The following is a 17,472-nucleotide window of genomic DNA, read 5'->3' as shown; positions in this document are numbered from 1 at the left end:
AATAATAATGCAAGATTTCATTAAATAACTCTAGTCAAAACATTCAAATATGTTAACTAATACACACCTTTTACAATGATTACGTAATGGCGTACATCTGTTGATCATGACAAAAGAAGACTACTTTAGCATTTACTGCAACGTCACAGGCTATCTTACTCGTACAACTCCAAGAAGAAGACAGAGAAATTAATGATCGTTCTGTATTATTTATACTAGTGGTATTTTTTCATCTTTGTATGATATTTATCGTCTGTGCGGTTTCAGTACTGGCCGACACAGATATTATCTAAAATAAATAATAATAAAAAAAATACATAATTCCATACAATAACAAAACATGATACACAATATTTTCTCTTTACTACAAAATATGTCTTTTGCTAATAGACGTTACACAAAGGACTTGGAAGAGCAGTTGAACAGAATGGACAGTGTCTTGAAAGGAGGATATAAGATGAACATCAACAAAAGCAAAACGAGGATAATGGAATGTAGTTGAATTAACTTTGGTGATGCTGAGGGAATTAGATTCGGAAATGAGACACTTAAGGTAGTAAAGGAGTTTTGCTATTTGGGGAGCAAAATAACTGATGATGGTCAAAGTAGAGAGGATATAAAATGTAGACTGGCAATGGCAAGGAAAGCATTTCTGAAGAAGAGAAATTTGTTAACATTGAGTATTGATTTAAGTGTCAGGAAGTTGTTTCTGATAGTATTTGTATGGAGGGTAGCCATGTATGGATGTGAAACATAGACGATAAATAGTTTGGACAAGATAAGAGAATAGAAGCTTTAAAAATGTGGTGCTACAGAAGAATGCTGAAGATTAGATGGGTAGATCACATAATTATTGAGGAGATATTGAACAGAATTGGTGAGAAGGGAAATTTGGGGCACAACTTGACTAGAAGAAGGGATTGGTTGGCAGGAAATGTTCTGAGACATCAAGGGATCACCAGTTTGGTATTGTAGGGCAGCATGGAGGGTAAAAATCGTAGAGGGAGACCAAGAGATGAATACACTAAGCAGATTCAGAAGGATGTAGGTTGCAGTAGTTACTCAAAGATGAAGAGGCTTGCACAGAGTAGAGTAGCATGGAGAGCTGCATCAAACCACACTCTGGACTAAAGAACACAACAACAACAATCAGTGCTTATTTAAAATTTCACTTTATCATGCACTATTATTCTTAACTTCATAAAATTTCTCACTTCAATTTTTATGTACAAGATTATGGGTAAATTTAAAACCTGACTGAAAGTGCTTGAAGGAACCAGTGTTGGGAAAGAAGTAAAACAGCTCCTTGAGAAAAATTATGCTGGTAAGAGAATCAATTAACAGCTACATTTGCAGAACATTCCAGGCAAAACATGGTCTTGGGGAAGTGATTGCTATCTGGGCAAATAAAATAAACAAAATGCAAAGAGATTTATCAGAAGTAGTTAGTAGAGAAACCTGTAGGGAGAATTTGAAGGGTAGCTATAGAGCTAATTGACTCTTCAGGTAGAGCCAGTCTCATCTGAGGTCTGAATAATAACAGAATTTGGACGACTGTGAGGAGTTGAGGAGATAAGACTGAGTTAGCTACAGGTACAAATGATTGTGACAATTCAAGATGTGGAATTCTATGCCACATTATTTATTGTGACTGGACTGGTCTTGACACTTGCTTTAAATGTGAGCTGCAAAGCACCTGACCATGATGCTCACTCTGGCTTCTACTGCATCTGGGCTCTAGCCTTGAATTTGTGGACTTACAGCTGCAGTGCTTCATTTACTGCCTGACCTGGAGCACGTGCCCTGTTAAATGGCTTTGTTAATTTGTTAATTATGCCTGGCACTGATACCTTCTGTTTTTCCAGCAGCAGCACTGCTGTGGCTCAACTGCTTGCTCCACTCCTTCTGCTTTCAGGGGCTATCTTCCTTACCTTGTATGTTACAATAGCTTAATGTTGGTATCATAAGTCACTTCAGCAAAACCTTTACTTCCCTACTGTGATAACTGGCACCAGACATTTGGTAACCATTGTGGCAAATTATTACTTTGTGTTGGTCGTAGGCTTGGGTATTGCCAAAGAATTGAATGAGAAGGATCCTGAGGAAGAATTTAAATTGCTGACCAATGTGCAAGGGCAACTTTGTTCTGACTAGAAGAAATACTGGACTAATCATAGCAGAAGAAAAATATGACTAGGAATATAGTAACACAAAAGCTTGTACTTTACTGGTAATTTATCCAAAGTGAAATACACAATACTCCTCAATTGAGGTGTCTTCACAACGAAATCTCAAATCGAAAATCAGAGACAGTTTCAATATTATCACTATTCTGCCCACCCAGAGTGAAATCCTAAATTTTCTATCCAACAGAAACAGCAGCAAAAACAGTCAAGTCTCAGAAGAATCTTGTCAAAAGTATTTGAACACCCCCATGTAATGCAGAATTGATTACTAGCAATCACAAGAGGTGCTCCCACCACTACAAAAAGATACATGAAATTTGTTCACAGTTGCAAATATGTAGAACCATCAGCTGTATAATGGAATGATGACAATGAAAATTTGTGCTGGACCAGGACTTGAATCCAGATTTCATGCTTATCACAAGTGGTCGCCTTACCATTAGGCTATCCGAGCATGCCTCACAGCAAGATCCAAACTTCCATATGTCATCAGCCAAGTGATCTGGGTTTGAGTCTCAGTCCAGCACAAATTTTCATTGTTGTGATTCCATTATACAGCTGACGGTTGTCCATATTCGCAACTGCAAATACATTTCTTGTATTTCACATTGGCTGTAGTCTCTTCAGTGCCTGTACCTTTGGACAAGCTTGCCCAGGTCAACTGTTGAAACAACCACACCTTAACCAAGACCAGGCAGACCTTATATACTGGCAGACAAGAACCGTCGAGCATTGCCAAGTGTGGATGCGTGACTACTGCACAGAAAAGGAAATCACTGTGCTGCATCATCCTCCATACTCTCCAGACCTGGCCCCTGCAGACCCTTTGTATTTCCAAAGTTGAAAATCCCATTGAAAGGATGAAGATTTATAGTAGACGTGATAAAAGCAAATGATCCAGCAAGATGTGTACCAAGACTGCTTCCAGAAATGGAAACGGCATTGGGAGTGGTGTATCAATTGTGGAAGAGAGTATTTTGTAGGAGACCATGCACAGTGAGTAAAAGATAAGCATAGAAAAAATTGTGGGCAAAGTTCTGGAATTTTTTGGACAGGCCTCATTTTGAAAATTTAACACTGAACAGTCCATGATGAAATAATGACAATATTATGAAAAGGATAGATTGCTACTCACCATAAGAGGGGATGGTGAGTCACAGACTCGCATACCTTGTCCTCACCATGGCCCTGCATGTTTCAACAAGCAGTACTTTACCATCCCTCATCCCTATCCTGCTATTCCTTTCCCTCCCTGCCCAAGCCTCCTTCTTACTCCCACCACCAAAATTGCTTCTCCCATCACACAACTCAGCATCTGCTCTATGTGGTGACTAATAATCTCTTAAAATAATATAGCAAAGGAGCACTTTACCAGCTTCGTTAATAAATCACACAGTTCACAAAATTTCTCTTAACAAACACATTACCCAGCCCTGTACCCTACTGGTGGTGACTTTCTCTCTGCCACCTTGCAAAAGATCTCCAATTACCCAAAGAGTAGCCATGGTGTGCAAGGTGCATTCACCCATGTCCAGAAGCACTGACCCATGCCCTGCTTGCCAACACTGCAGATCCTAGCCTGAAATGTTTCATACTGTACTGTGAATAATAGTGTGCATTTGATTAAGAGAGGAGAATTTCATTTCAGAAAGAGAGATATGACGATTCACAGGCCTTCAGCCTGTAAAATGTGTTGTTCCCTTGTGATGGGGTGTAACATCATTCATTCATATTTAATGAAACAGTTTTTTTCTGGTTACAGGTGTGGCACATGCAGATGAATTGAAATATCTTTTCCCATCATCAGCTGGTGAAGTGGACTCAGATCCAGCATCAGGCGAATATCAAACACGCATAAGAATGATTAAGATGTGGACAAATTTTGCAAAAACAGGGTAAGCTCAATCTACTATTTTTATACACTATGTGATTGAAAGTTTCCAGACACCTGGCTAAAAATGACTTACAAGTTCATGGCGCCCTCTATAGGTAATGCTGGATTTCAATATGGTATTTTCCCACCCATAGCCTTGATGACAGCTTCCACTCTTGCAGGCATATGTTTAATCAGGTGCTGGAAGGTTTTTTGGGGAATGGCAGCCCACTCTTCAAGGAGTGGTGCACTGAGGAGAGGTATTTATGTTGGTCGGTGAGGCCTGGCAAGAAGTCGGCATTCCAAAACATCCCAAAGGTGTTCTGTAGGATTCAGGTCAGGACTCTGTGCAGGACAGTCCATTATGTTATTGTTGTGTAACCACTCTGCCACAGGCTGTGCATTATGAACACGTGCTCGACCGTGTTGAGAAATGCAATTGCCATCCCCGAATTGCTCTTCAAAAATGGGAAGCAAGAAGGTGCTTAAAACATCAATGTAGGCCTGCGTTGTGATAGTGCCATGCAAAATAATGAGGGGTGCAAGCCACTTCCACGAAAAACATGACCACACCATAGCACTACCTCCTTCGAATGTGACTGTTGGCACTACACACGCTGGCAGATGACGTTCACCAGGCATTCGCTATACCCACAGCCTGCCATCGGATCACCACATTGTGTATCATGATTCATCACTCCACACAACTTTTTTCCATTGTTCAATCATCCAATGATTATGCTCCTTATACCAAGCGAGGCGTCGTTTGGCATTTACCGGCATGAGGTGTAGCTTATGAGCAGCTGCTCGACCATGAAATCCAAGTTTTCTCACCTCCCGCCTACCTGTCATAGTATTTGCAGTAGATCCTGATGCAGTATGGAAGTCCTGTGCGATGATCTGGATAGATGTCTGCCTATTACACATGACAATCCTCATCAATTGTCGGCAGTCTTTGTCAGTCAGCAGATGAAGTCAGCCTGTATGCTTTTGTGCTGTACATGTCCCTTCATGTTTCCACTTCACTATCACATTGAAACAGTGGACCTAGGGATATTTAGAAGTGTGGAAATCTTGCGTGCAGACGTATGTATGACACACATGACACTCAGTCACCTGACCATGTTTGAAGTCTGTGAGTTCCATGGAGCACCCCATTCTGCTCTCTCACAATATCTAATGACTACTGAGGTTGCTGATGAGGAGTACCTGGCAGTAGGTGGCAGCACAATGCACCTAATATGAAAAAAGTATGTTTTTGGGGGTGTCCAGATATTTTGATCAGCCGGCCGTTGTGTCCTACCTCGGGCATGGATGTGTGTGATGCCCTTAGGTTAGTTAGGATTAAGTAGTTCTATGTCTAGGTGACTGATGACCTCAGAGGTTAAGTCCCATAGTGCACAGAGCCATTTGATCCATTATTTTGATCACATAGTGTAGCTATAGTATAGCACATGGCAGATATCACACTTGGTGTAGAGGACAGTTTTTGTTTGAGTAGAATAGGATTTAGGTTTATGCCCGTGTGTGCCATTAATATAAGCCTCACACATACTTAAGGTTGCACAAGAATAATCATTTTATTTTTGAATTTGTATTGGGTGTTGATAGGAAGGTATGTACAAGTAGCTCCCTGCTGGATGTCGGTGGAAGTGCAGACAATGTAGACAGCCAACTTTAAGGTAAGAAAGTATCTGACAGGGATACAACTGTTGAGGCTCAGAATAAGAGGATCAAATATGAGAAATAGGTTAAAAGCAATGAGAAGGTACAATTATGTATATCCAGTGGCATCGAGAGAGTATAACTAAGTACTGAATCTGCAGCCATTAATGAATGCAGATATCAGGCTTACTTCACTGGTGTTCCAGTGAGTTTGCTGGAGACCTTGGAAGCTGTAAAATCACATCCTTATCCAATTTTGCTCACTGCTTACTCCCTGTCAGTTCTTCTTGGAATATTCCTGACAGTCATCCTACACTAAAATGTTGGCAATATCTGCACTAGATAATGCCAGTGTGTGCCATTAATATAAGCCTCACACATGCTTAAGGTTGCACAAGAATAATCATTTTATTTTTGAATTTGTATTGGGTGTTGATAGGAAGGTATGTACAAGTAGCTCCCTGCTGGATGTCGGTGGAAGTACAGACAATGTAGACAGCCAACTTGTTCCTAAAATCCTTTCTTAACAATCATAAAATAAATGTAGGGCAGTGTGTCTGCAGCAGCTAGACAGCAGGCGATGAGTGTGGTCTCCGGAATATGAGCATGCTGGCATGGACATGAGTATGGTAGCATATAGCTTTTGCTGCCTCTGCATTGCAGTGATTGGCTGCTGGCTAAGTCAGGATGGCAAAGTAGTGGAGCAACGATCGGTGGCCAGGGCTGGGCAGGTTGGGGAGTGGTGCCACTGAGCTGGCAGGACCTCACTGCATGTCTCAGACTATGTGATGATGGTGGAGGGTTGGCTGCCAGGAGTGCATGCAGTCAGTCAGTCAGTGGTCAGGGGTTCACATCCAGAAGATGGTGGTTGTGGCTTCATCATAAGTACATTGTTGACTGGTGCAGGCTGAGTGTCATTACATGAACCAGCTGTCCCAATGATGATGGGCTGGTCCTGGGAGTTTTAAATACCACTGTCTGGTGCTGATTGTGCAGAAAAAGGCATGTTTCTGTGTCATGTGGAAACATATCTTGAATGGCAATGTATCTCAAATGGGACCAGTGTTCTAAGTGCATGTGCTGTCATATGGAAGGGGGTCAAAACAAAAATGGCCCAACAGCGAAGGTTGGCTACATTGACAGATCATTGTCATGGGTTGCTGGCATGACTGTGGCACAATCATACCTCTAGAATATGGCAGAGTTTTATACCATTATATTTCTTTTCTCTTTACATAATTCCAGCCTACCAGATTGCTGTTTCCAAGAGTCTAGCTGCAACAGAGACACTGGTATACTTATCACTGCTTATGAATTTTAGATTCTTCTGCATCAATTCAGAGTACACTCTCCTTGCATAACTGTTCCTTTTTGAGTGTCTTTCTTCCCTTTTCATATTACGCAAAATACACTGTCTCATGCTGCTCAACCACACAGTTTCTAGGTCCTTTCTGTTCATCTTGTTTTCTCGTTTGCCTCATTCACTAAGATTTAGGCACTGGTACTCAAACAATACTGAACTCAGCATGTGAACACTATTACCACACATATCACATGGTCTACAGAGTGTTTGGTTAAAACTTACATTATCAAATGTGCTCTGATTTGGCACGGGTACCAGTGGCCCTGTAACCAACACAGACTTACACCAACTTTCTTTTACATAGCTAGCTAGACAAATGTTTGCCACTGATTTCACATGCTATGGTCACACTTTCTGGGAGCATTGTACAGTGACCACCCCCTTCCTTGCCCTTTTCCACTGTCCCATGTAACAGAGGAGCATGAGTGTTACCCTGATTCCACCTTCCATATGCCTGCAGACATTTTTGAATGGAGTACCCCACCTACCTGCACCTCCAACACAGTGGATTCCTACAGATCTGTTGAATGTGGCCCAGAGAGTCACATCTAATCTATAGTGTATGACATCTGTATTAACAACTACTTGCTTCTCTCATAGTCTGAACACTAAGTCAATCCTGGCCAAAGCTGCCACAGTTGCTGCTGCTTTTTCCAAGGTTTCTGGAAATTCCTTGTATACTTTCTATGGCATTTCAGCCAATAGACTCTGCAGAAAAACATCAAGTGCCTGTTGCTCTACTTCCTTCAAAATGGCCTTATTGGCATGATCATCATCATCATCATTGATTCGTACATATTAACATGATGTTCCTGATCTGAGCTACAAAATGTTCTATCAATTTTCCTAGTTTTTGAACTGCACCATTAAGTTTATCCTGATAACACCTAGAAGTATTCTTTCTTCTGTCATGATCCACTGGCCATTCCTGTAAGTCCATGAAGGACTGTGCATTCTACAACTTCTCATTGCACATTAAACATGTTCTAGCACTACCTACTAATTGTAGTTGAGTCACACTTAACAAATGCTCACTAATCCAGTTTTCTAACTTTATAACTGTATGTAAATTGTCAGAAAAGATAAAAACATCTCCTCCAGATTTACCAGAAAATGGAGCTACTAGTGAGCCAGTACAAGCACCAAGGATGGGTGGAGATATGGTAGAAGTTGATCATTCCCTTCTTTCACCCTTTGAATGATCTATTTCCTTATGCAGAGGTTCATTACCTGCTTGAACTACATCTACATCATCCAACAAATGCTTAATTGTCTTCTGGGTTGTCACTCTTGTATCAATGGCCTTTTGCTTACTGCTACCACCATGTGTACAACATCCAAACAGGCAAGAAAGGAAAGGAAAAAAACACAACCAGAGTGGCACAAAAACTGAAAGTTGGTCCTTACTTGTATTCTTGCACTGACTGCCGCTTCTGCAGCATCCTTTTCATTTCTGCACCCTGTTGGTCCACCATTTCAGCCAACAACATTTTCTCTGACACCAAATGTAATGTGAGTTGATAGGAAGCTGTGGATAAGTGACCCCTTGCAGGAAGTGGGTGGAAGCACAGATGATGTAGGCAGTCAACTTTTTGCTAAGACCCTTTATTAAAAATAATAAATGTAGAGCAGTGCATCTACAGCAGGCAGACAGCAGGCGATGGGAAATGAACCGAGCACACAGGGTGGACATGACAACGTGGGTGTTCCTTGAGGATGGTAGTGTACAGTGTTTGCTACCTCTGTATTTTAGCAGACATATGCTAGCTAAGTCAGGATGACAGAACAGTAGAATGATCACTGTTGGCCAAGGATAGGCAGGCTTGCTCAGTGGTTCTGTCCAGGGTGTTGAACACAGATCCTGCAGGCTGGGGTGGCCGTGCTGAGCTGGTTGGATCACCCTGTCTGTCTTGGACAATATGGTATTGGTGGAGGGTTGGCTGCCAGGAGCTGAGGCAGTCAGTCAGTGGTCGGCGTTTTCATCCCAGAGACAGCAGTGGCGGCTGTGTCCTAAGTACAATGTCGACTTGTGCAGCCTGAGCATCATTATGTGACTCAGCTTGACTGATGGACGAGCTCGTCTGGGTGGCTTAAGTACTGTTGTCCAGTGTTAACTGTGCAGAATAAACCACATTTCTGTCTCATGTGGAAACGTCTCAAACAGGGCCAGTGTATTAGGTGTAGGTGTCACCACTTGGAAGGAGATCAATGCAAAAGTGGCCCAACAGTGAAGGGTTACTGCATCAATAGTTCATCACCTACAGCTGCTGGAGTGACTATGGCCTGGTCATGCCTCTGGATTGTGATGGAGTCTTATGCCTTTACACTTTATAATGTAGAAAGCTTATATAACAAAATGGACGCTTTTGAATAATTTATTACAGTATTGCCTGCCCATGTAACAGTAATTACAGAACATCAGAAGTCAGTTGATAACATTCATTATTTCAAACTGCTAGACTATAACCAAGCAACATTTTACTGCAGAGCACTCAATAAAGATGGTTCTGTTACTATTTATTTGGGAAAAAGTAAGCTTATAATGACCACAGAAAAAGCATTGTGGACACAGTGATATATAGATCTCTGTGTAAAGTTTGACTGTGCACATAAAGGTCCACTGGATGCATAATTTTTACATGTAAGTATTCTGAAATACAATGTGCTGTTTTGACCTAGTGGCACAGGAAGAGGCTGTACTGCCTCTCCATATACTGCTGCCTTTTGGGTGCTCACCAGTGTAATGAAAAACTGATACTGTTTTGGTCAAAACGTCAATGTTGCGTAGGTCCTGTTTCCTTGATGGGAGCTGTATGCAGTTACAAGTTGGAAACACCTGATGTGGTGGTACTGTTATGAAGCAGTTACTGAAATAGACCATTTTGTGCTAAGCAGCATGGTCTGCCACTGAATGATGAAACTTGTCCCCCTCTCCTCAGTTCGGTGGTTACCATAGATGCAGATGGACACTTGGCTGGTGGTCATGCTCATGTAGAACACTACACAATAACTGCAAGCCCAAAATTTCTTTGAACATTCTATTCAACTGAGTGTTACTAAGTGTTTGAGAGAATGTTCAATTGTGCATGTGCTGGCAGGTAGCATGTAGCATGTTCACAATGTTTTCCTTTACTATTCAATTGGTATATTAAGTGAGCAGTAAAGGAAACTGAAGAAAAATCTGGAGTAAGAATGTAAGTTCAGGGAGAAGGAATAAAAACTTCAAGGTTTTCCAATGTCATTGTAATTATGTCAGAGACAACAAAGGACTTAGAAGAGCAGTTGAAGAGAATGGACAGTGTCTTGAAAGGAGGATGTAAAATGAGCATCAACAAAAGCAAAATAAGGATAATGAAATGTTGTCAAATTAAATCTCATGGGAACTGGATGAGGAAACAAGACACTGAAAGTAGTATACAAGTTTTGTTATTTGGGAAGAAAAATAACTTGTGATGGCCGAAGTAGAGAGGATATAAAATCTAGACTGGCAATGGCAAGAAAAATGGCCGAAGTAGAGAGGATATAAAATCTAGACTGGCAATGGCAAGAAAAGCGTTTATGAAGAAGAGAAATTTGCTGACATCAAATACACACTTAAGTGGTAGGAAGTCTTTTCTGAAGGTATTTGTCTGGAGTGTAGCCATGTATGGTATTGAAACATGGGTGATAAACAGTTTAGATAAGAACAGAATAGAAACTTTAGAAATGTGGTGCTGCAAAACAATACTGAAGATTAGTCAGGTATATCACATAATTAATGATGAGGTACTGAATATTATTGGGGAGACAAGAAATCCTGAGACATCAAGGGATTGCCAACATAGTATTTGAGGGAAATGTGGGGGGAGTGAAAATCATAGAAAGAGACCAAGAGGTACAATAAGCACATTCAAAAGAATATAGATTGCAATAATTATTTGAAGATAAGGAAGCTTGCATAGGATACAGCAGCATGGAGAGCTGTATCAAATGAGTCTTTGGACTGTAGACCACAACAACAACATGTCTTAACCCTTGAAATTCATCCACTGATTGGTATCTTGCTTTCCTGTAGTATATAACATAGTCTTAAGGCCCAGTGGCAGTAGTTTCTAAAGGCTCCACTTTTAGTGACCATCCTTGCTCAGTCATGAAGTATTTGATTATAGTTGAATTTAGCATGTCCCTTATTCCACAGAAATGTTACCTTTTTCTGGAGGTTCAAATTTTCCAGGGATGATTTTATTATGTACATAACCAGTGAATCAGATTTCTTAATAAAGGTTGGAGTATGAGTATCTGAGAGCAAATTTCTGCAATCTGTTATATAATCAAAATATTTTTTGCTGTACGATTCTGTATGTGCTCTAAAACTACAAATACAGCTGTGTCTTTTCTCACTCAGAAATGCGAGAGTTCTTTGTAATCGGAGCTTGGACATAGAAATGCACAAGCCACTCTAAGATGACCAGTTGTTTTAGGACCTTCTGTGTAAAATTTCTTTAACTAATTTCTATTCTCTGCAGAATGATTGTATTGGAAAGTACAAAATACTGATTGCTGAAGATATTTTTTTTTTACTAGTAAGCTGAATTAGAAAGTGTTTTGTATTTTTCACAGAATAAGTATGACTTACTTTAATGAAGCTTGTACATAATTATAGTTAGTGTATTTCTGTGTGCATTCATTTACTCATTATCTAATGTGTTAATTTCTGAATTGTTGGGTGTTCTGTTGTTGAATGTCTTTTTAGGAGGAATACTTCTGTCACTAATTTCCATTGGAAACTCTAGGTTGTAATATCAACAATACTGAGAAAAGGATAGATTGCTACCCATGTTTTAAGGCCAAATCTCCTCTGTGCAGTTCGGAAAAGCTGATATTATATATCACTGGGACATCTGGATCCTCCCCTCCACCACCAGCTTTTTTGAACTGGACAGATGGGAGTTAACCTTACAACACATTCTCCACTTCCAAAATTATCCTGGCCTCAGTCTGTAGTAACCTACTGTCCTCACACTCTCTTCCCCTCTCCCCAACAGTTTATGCCCTCTCATCCTATCACCTACTCCCCTTTTCACATTGCCTCACTCTCTTTGTGTCACTCTACCACCTGTCCTTTCCTATTCTCGTCCTCTCCTTTCTCCTCCTCTCCTTTTTGGTCCCCCCCCCCCCACACACACACAAACGCACATACTCCACCTCCGAATGCTGTACCTGACAGTTTAGTCCCTGCACACCGGCCGTAAGGTGCTCTTCTCTCCCTCCACCCATACTCTGCTATACTTCCCCCTTCCCTGTTCCACTCCAGATTGCTATTCATGTGACCGTAGCATTCCAGTTGGGGCTCCCAGTGGTAGTGGTCATGTGTGAACAAGGTGTGCTTGCTTGTGTGAATGCATATGTGTGTCTGTTTTCTTTACTGAAAAAGGCTTTGGTGGAAAGCTTTCATGTGTAACAATCTTTTCATTGGCACCTGTCTGCAACTAAAGGAGTCATCTGCACAGTGAACAGCAGTCTATCCTTTTTCTGATGTTATATTATTAATTTCCACTGGATGGTTTTGAGCATTTCTGCAGCTCCTGTTGCCTATACAAATGTTGGAAGTGTAACTTGTAGACAAGTTGTGACACAACTAAACTGGTTTTTTCTAATTTTGAAATAGTTTTCCTGCTACCTCTACTGAAGATCATCCAACCACAGTGCACTCTAGACTTTATTATACATCAGAAAGCTACGATATGCACTCAACAATTCTTGTAATCAAGTGTATCACACTGAGAGTTTGGAACTGCTCTATAATAATATGCACTGGCCAAGAGATGTGTGGGTCCATCATCATTTCTGAAAATTTAGCCTGAGTCTACACTGGAAAAACTGTTTTTGGGTCTTGTACACATTTAACAGTTTTCATTTAGGGAGCTGAAACCTATAAACCTGCAGATGCTCTCCAGTTTTCTAGCTGAGATTTTCCTAAATTCAGTACTCACCTTGTTTCTGTAGAAGAATAGATGAAGTGCATACATATGTCAGAAACATAAAGATTATAGGCTTTGGTAGCTCAGTTCTCATGACCATGTCTAAACTTTAAATAGTTTAATATGAATCCACGTAGAAGGTAAGTGGTGGCATATGGACCAACCATTTTATTTTTAGCTATAGAAAGACAGCTGTTCTAATTAAAAATGTGCTATACAATAATTCTATGGATTTATTTTGTGTGGGTTTATAAAGTTCTGAGGACATGAGACAACAATAGACAGTTCAGAGGAGATAGTTGCCAGTGTGGTATCAATGCATTTGAAGTTCCATCAGCTGTTTGTGAAACTCTTTTATGTTTGGAGTGTTAGGCAATCATTAATTTGCCAGTGCAACTTGCAACTGTGATGCATTGTTATGACATAGTGAAGACATACATATGAATTTATGGTTATGTATTTGTAAATATGTTAATCAAGAAATTAATAACTTTTTATTACTTTTAGAAATCCAACCCCAGAGCCTGTGAATGGGACATTGTGGGATATTTATGGGTCTAATCGTAATTATCTGGAGATTGGAGAGATGTTGCAAATGAAATCCAACCTGTGGGGTGAGAAGTTAGACTATTTGCATGAACTAATGCCACTACGAACCACAACCTGAAGGTGATGAACGATTTGGATTGAAGAGTGGTAGACTTAACTAATTTTTAACATGGGAAGTAACAGCAAAACATATAAGTCTGTTTTGTGTACAATCAGTACCTATGAATTAAAAGTAATAAAACCTTTCATGTGGGTTTTACTATCAAGATTTTCGGGATACATCCTTAATATTGAATGAGACACAGAATAGAAATATACCTTATCTTTCATTGCACACATGTGACTTGTTCTGCCATATTTACATATGTTCTACTTTGTTACCTTTCTGTTTTTTTAATGTTAAACCATTACTTTCTCTAGTCTAACTTTATATCCATTACATCCTTTGGAGTACAACCAACACAGTGACTTATGTATAACTTTTCCTTCTTATATGTTACTAAAGTTAAGCCAGTTGTATTGCGTGACTGCTGAGCAACCCTTATATTAATGTATTTGAATATTATTATATAAAAAGAACCACTTGTAAATTGTCAGCATGTAGCCATGTTTGCATACAAATGTATAATGTGAATGTAAAATGACTTGTTCCACATTAATATGATTAATCATACATATGATCCACAGAACATAAAACCAACTAATCAACTATAATGTAATGTGCTGTCAACAGTTGTGTGGAGCATAATCTTATTTCAGGGTGTTATTCTTAACATGACTTCAAATGCTATTTCATTTTTCACTTATTAAGATGAGGGAAAATGTGTACTGATGTAATAGTAGAGTAAACAACACTGGTGTACCACACTCCACATTTATGAGAGAGTTCACATTTTGGAGGAGACAGTAAGTCCCTTATTTGAAAGTATATACTTGTTAACAGGCGTATGCATATAGAAAGTCACTTCTTCATTGTTTAGCAGCCCTTGTGTTTCTGAGAAATTTTAATGTTTATCTCTGTTACCTTTCAGTAATACAAAACTTAATATTCCCTATATAATTATTTGCAGTAAGTAATTATATATGCTATTGAAAGGCAACATTTTCTGCTACGCTGCTGAACTTTATATTTTGACACCAACTTTTCTTGTATAACTGGCATTATAAACTGCTCATTGTCGTCCACAATGTCTGTAGAATGCTTTCTACTTTATTTCATGAAGCTTGTGCTATACCTCAAGGTTTGGAGTGTGTTTTTCCTGTAGCTCCTGATACGGTAGTATCATAAAGGAGACACAACAGGTCCCAAAAGTTACAGTGTATCACAAATTTCATACACAGGATACATTCTCTTATGTAACTCCGTATATAGTTGCACCTACATAATATTTAAATAAGAACTTGATTCTGGACTCAGTGCAACTGTGGACTGCCCCCCCCCCCCCCCCCCCCCCCAACACACACACAGGGCCACCTTGGTCCTAGATGGTTTTATATACATCTCAATTGATGTACGACAATTCACTGGCATCTGGTCTGAAGGTTGTACATAATTCAAAGTTTAACGTTCTGAATCATCATTAAACTTTTCTTTAATGCAGGGATTCACAACATACGTGCTCGCGGAGCAAGCTGTGAGCAGCAAGGCGCGAGCACGGAGCAGCGCAAGCACGCTACCCCCCACTACCGGACCAGAGCGGAGAGTGGGGAGAGTCACGTGGGGCACACAAAAGCTGCCGCCAGTCGATGTAAATCCGCGGGCACCTGCAGGGATATCACTTTCGAATTATTACTGCGACAAATGAAACAAATAAAGGAGAATGTACACGTGCCACATAATTTTATTAGCTTTGTGTATGCCTCTACATTCGTATTAATTTGTGAACTGTTACACAATAAAAGGTGTCAGTGAAGTGTGGGACTCTCTGTTATCTTGTACTTTTTGCCCTTTACAATTGCGTCTATGTTCGGAGTAATTGTTCTTGAGTATTGTAGGCGCAGCATGCAGTTTAAATTTCGATCAGACAATGCGTTTCTCAGGCGCGTCTTGTTACATTTCATTGCAGAGAACAGTTGTTCACAAACATATGTGGAACCGAACATTGATATTATTGTAGCCGCCAGTTTGTGCAAATGAGGAAATCTATCCTGATGGAAGTGTCTGTAGAATCCAAAATGTTTTTCTTGTTCTGAAATTTGTCTCTGTATTCTCTGTCACACTGCAGGTCAATAATTTCTAGTTGCAGCTCAGGACGAATCTCTTCAATATTCGCTGAATATGGAGAGGAGAACAGAACAAAATCACTGTCTAGTGCTGTCAGATCTTGAAAGCGTTGATCAAATTCTTCCTTAAGGGCAACTAAACTATGTGAATAACGTTCACAGTCTTTGTGAACATCATGATAATTTAGGAAAATGAGCTAGATTTTCTGTTTCCAGCTGACTCACCCAAAGTGTCAATTTCATTTTAAAAGCTCGTATTCGATCTATGAAATGAGTAATTAGCAGATCATTACCTTGTAGTGAAATGTTCAAAGCATTCAGATGGCTAGTTAAATCTGCTAAGAACGCGAGATCACATTTCCATGAAGGCTCTTCCAATTCAGGAACACACATGTTATTTATTTCCATGAACATATTTATCGCATCTAATAGGCAAAAAAATCGATTTAATAATTCGCCATGACTAAGCCAGCGGACCTCGCTGTAATAAGGCAGGCTACCATACTGGCTTTCTACATCCTCAGGAAAGCTTTTAAATTGCCTGTGTTGTAGCCCATGCTTCCTTATATAATTGGTTGTACGAACAACAACAATCGTCACATTTTTTAGAGTGATACTCTTTAAGGCCCGTAAGTTTTCCTGGTGGATCACACAGTGAACGCCCCTTATTTCATTCGGCACGGTCAGTTTTTGCATTTTCTCCTTCAACAGCGCAACTAAACCTGATTTTTTCCCTGTCATCGCTGGTGCACCGTCTGTAGACACTGAAACTAAAGAATTCCACGACAATCCTATATTTTCAACACTTTCTTCAACACTACTTAAAATATCACCTCCGGTTGTAGTGTTCTTCATGTCTACTACATCGAGGAGCTCCTCCCTCACCTGAAGATCTCTATTAACACCTCTAATAAATATGGCAAGCTGCACTGTTCCAGTGATATCAACACTTTCGTCCAGAGCTAGAGAATATGCCATAAAATCTTTACAGGTATTTGCAAGTTGGCTCTGGACGTCGTCTGCCATGTCCTGTATGCGACGCATAATGGTCATGTCAGATAATGGCACAATCCGAAACTGTTCAACTTGAGATGGACACGAATGTACCGCTGCAACTACCAAACATCTTTTATTAAATCGCAATCAGTGAAGGGGCGCAGGGATTTTGCTAAAAACAAAGCAATTTAGTAGCTCACTCTGAGAGCTGCCTCAGTTGATTTTTCTTCATCATGCAGATCTTCTTTGGATAGCTTCCTTTTAAGTTTAATAACTTTCTGTGCACGATCTGGTCCATCACATTTTCCACTTCCGTAGTCTTTCGCGTGGTACGACATATAATGTCGCTGCAAATTAAATTTCCTAAAAGAATTCAGCATTTTGTGACATACTAAACATTTTGCAACACCATCTTTTTCTGTAAACAGATACAATTCCTCCCAATGGGGGTTGAACTACGAAAGCATGGTTGGAGTTACACAACGGCGACTTGACATGATTCTTAACCAGCGAAGTGACTGTTAGAACTGATCGTAGTATTTTAAACGTTACACAGTCGGCGCGAATTCAATAGGCACATTGCGGCCCTATTCAAACGTGCACGCGCATTTCCCCTCCCTCCCTCCTCCGGGACCTTGCCACTGCTCGCGAGCACGT

At 40.1% G+C, this 17,472-nt stretch overlaps 1 protein-coding gene across 1 annotated transcript in view; it reads left to right on the top strand.

The window, feature by feature from the left end:
* The window catches only part of LOC124796307 (cholinesterase 1-like), a 248,441-nt gene extending 234,496 nt beyond the window's left edge, over window positions 1-13,945 (top strand). Inside the window, exons 10-11 of the mRNA XM_047260433.1 lie at window positions 3,949-4,081; window positions 13,555-13,945. Of these exons, the coding sequence (XP_047116389.1) occupies window positions 3,949-4,081; window positions 13,555-13,714 (293 nt within the window). The 3' untranslated portion in view covers window positions 13,715-13,945. The remainder of the gene's footprint in view (window positions 1-3,948; window positions 4,082-13,554) is intronic.
* The last annotated feature ends 3,527 nt before the right edge of the window (window positions 13,946-17,472 follow it).

This window comes from Schistocerca piceifrons, chromosome 4 (assembly GCF_021461385.2).
Source record: "Schistocerca piceifrons isolate TAMUIC-IGC-003096 chromosome 4, iqSchPice1.1, whole genome shotgun sequence".
NCBI lineage: Eukaryota > Metazoa > Arthropoda > Insecta > Orthoptera > Acrididae > Schistocerca > Schistocerca piceifrons.
This window is presented reverse-complemented; position numbering and strand designations above follow the sequence as displayed.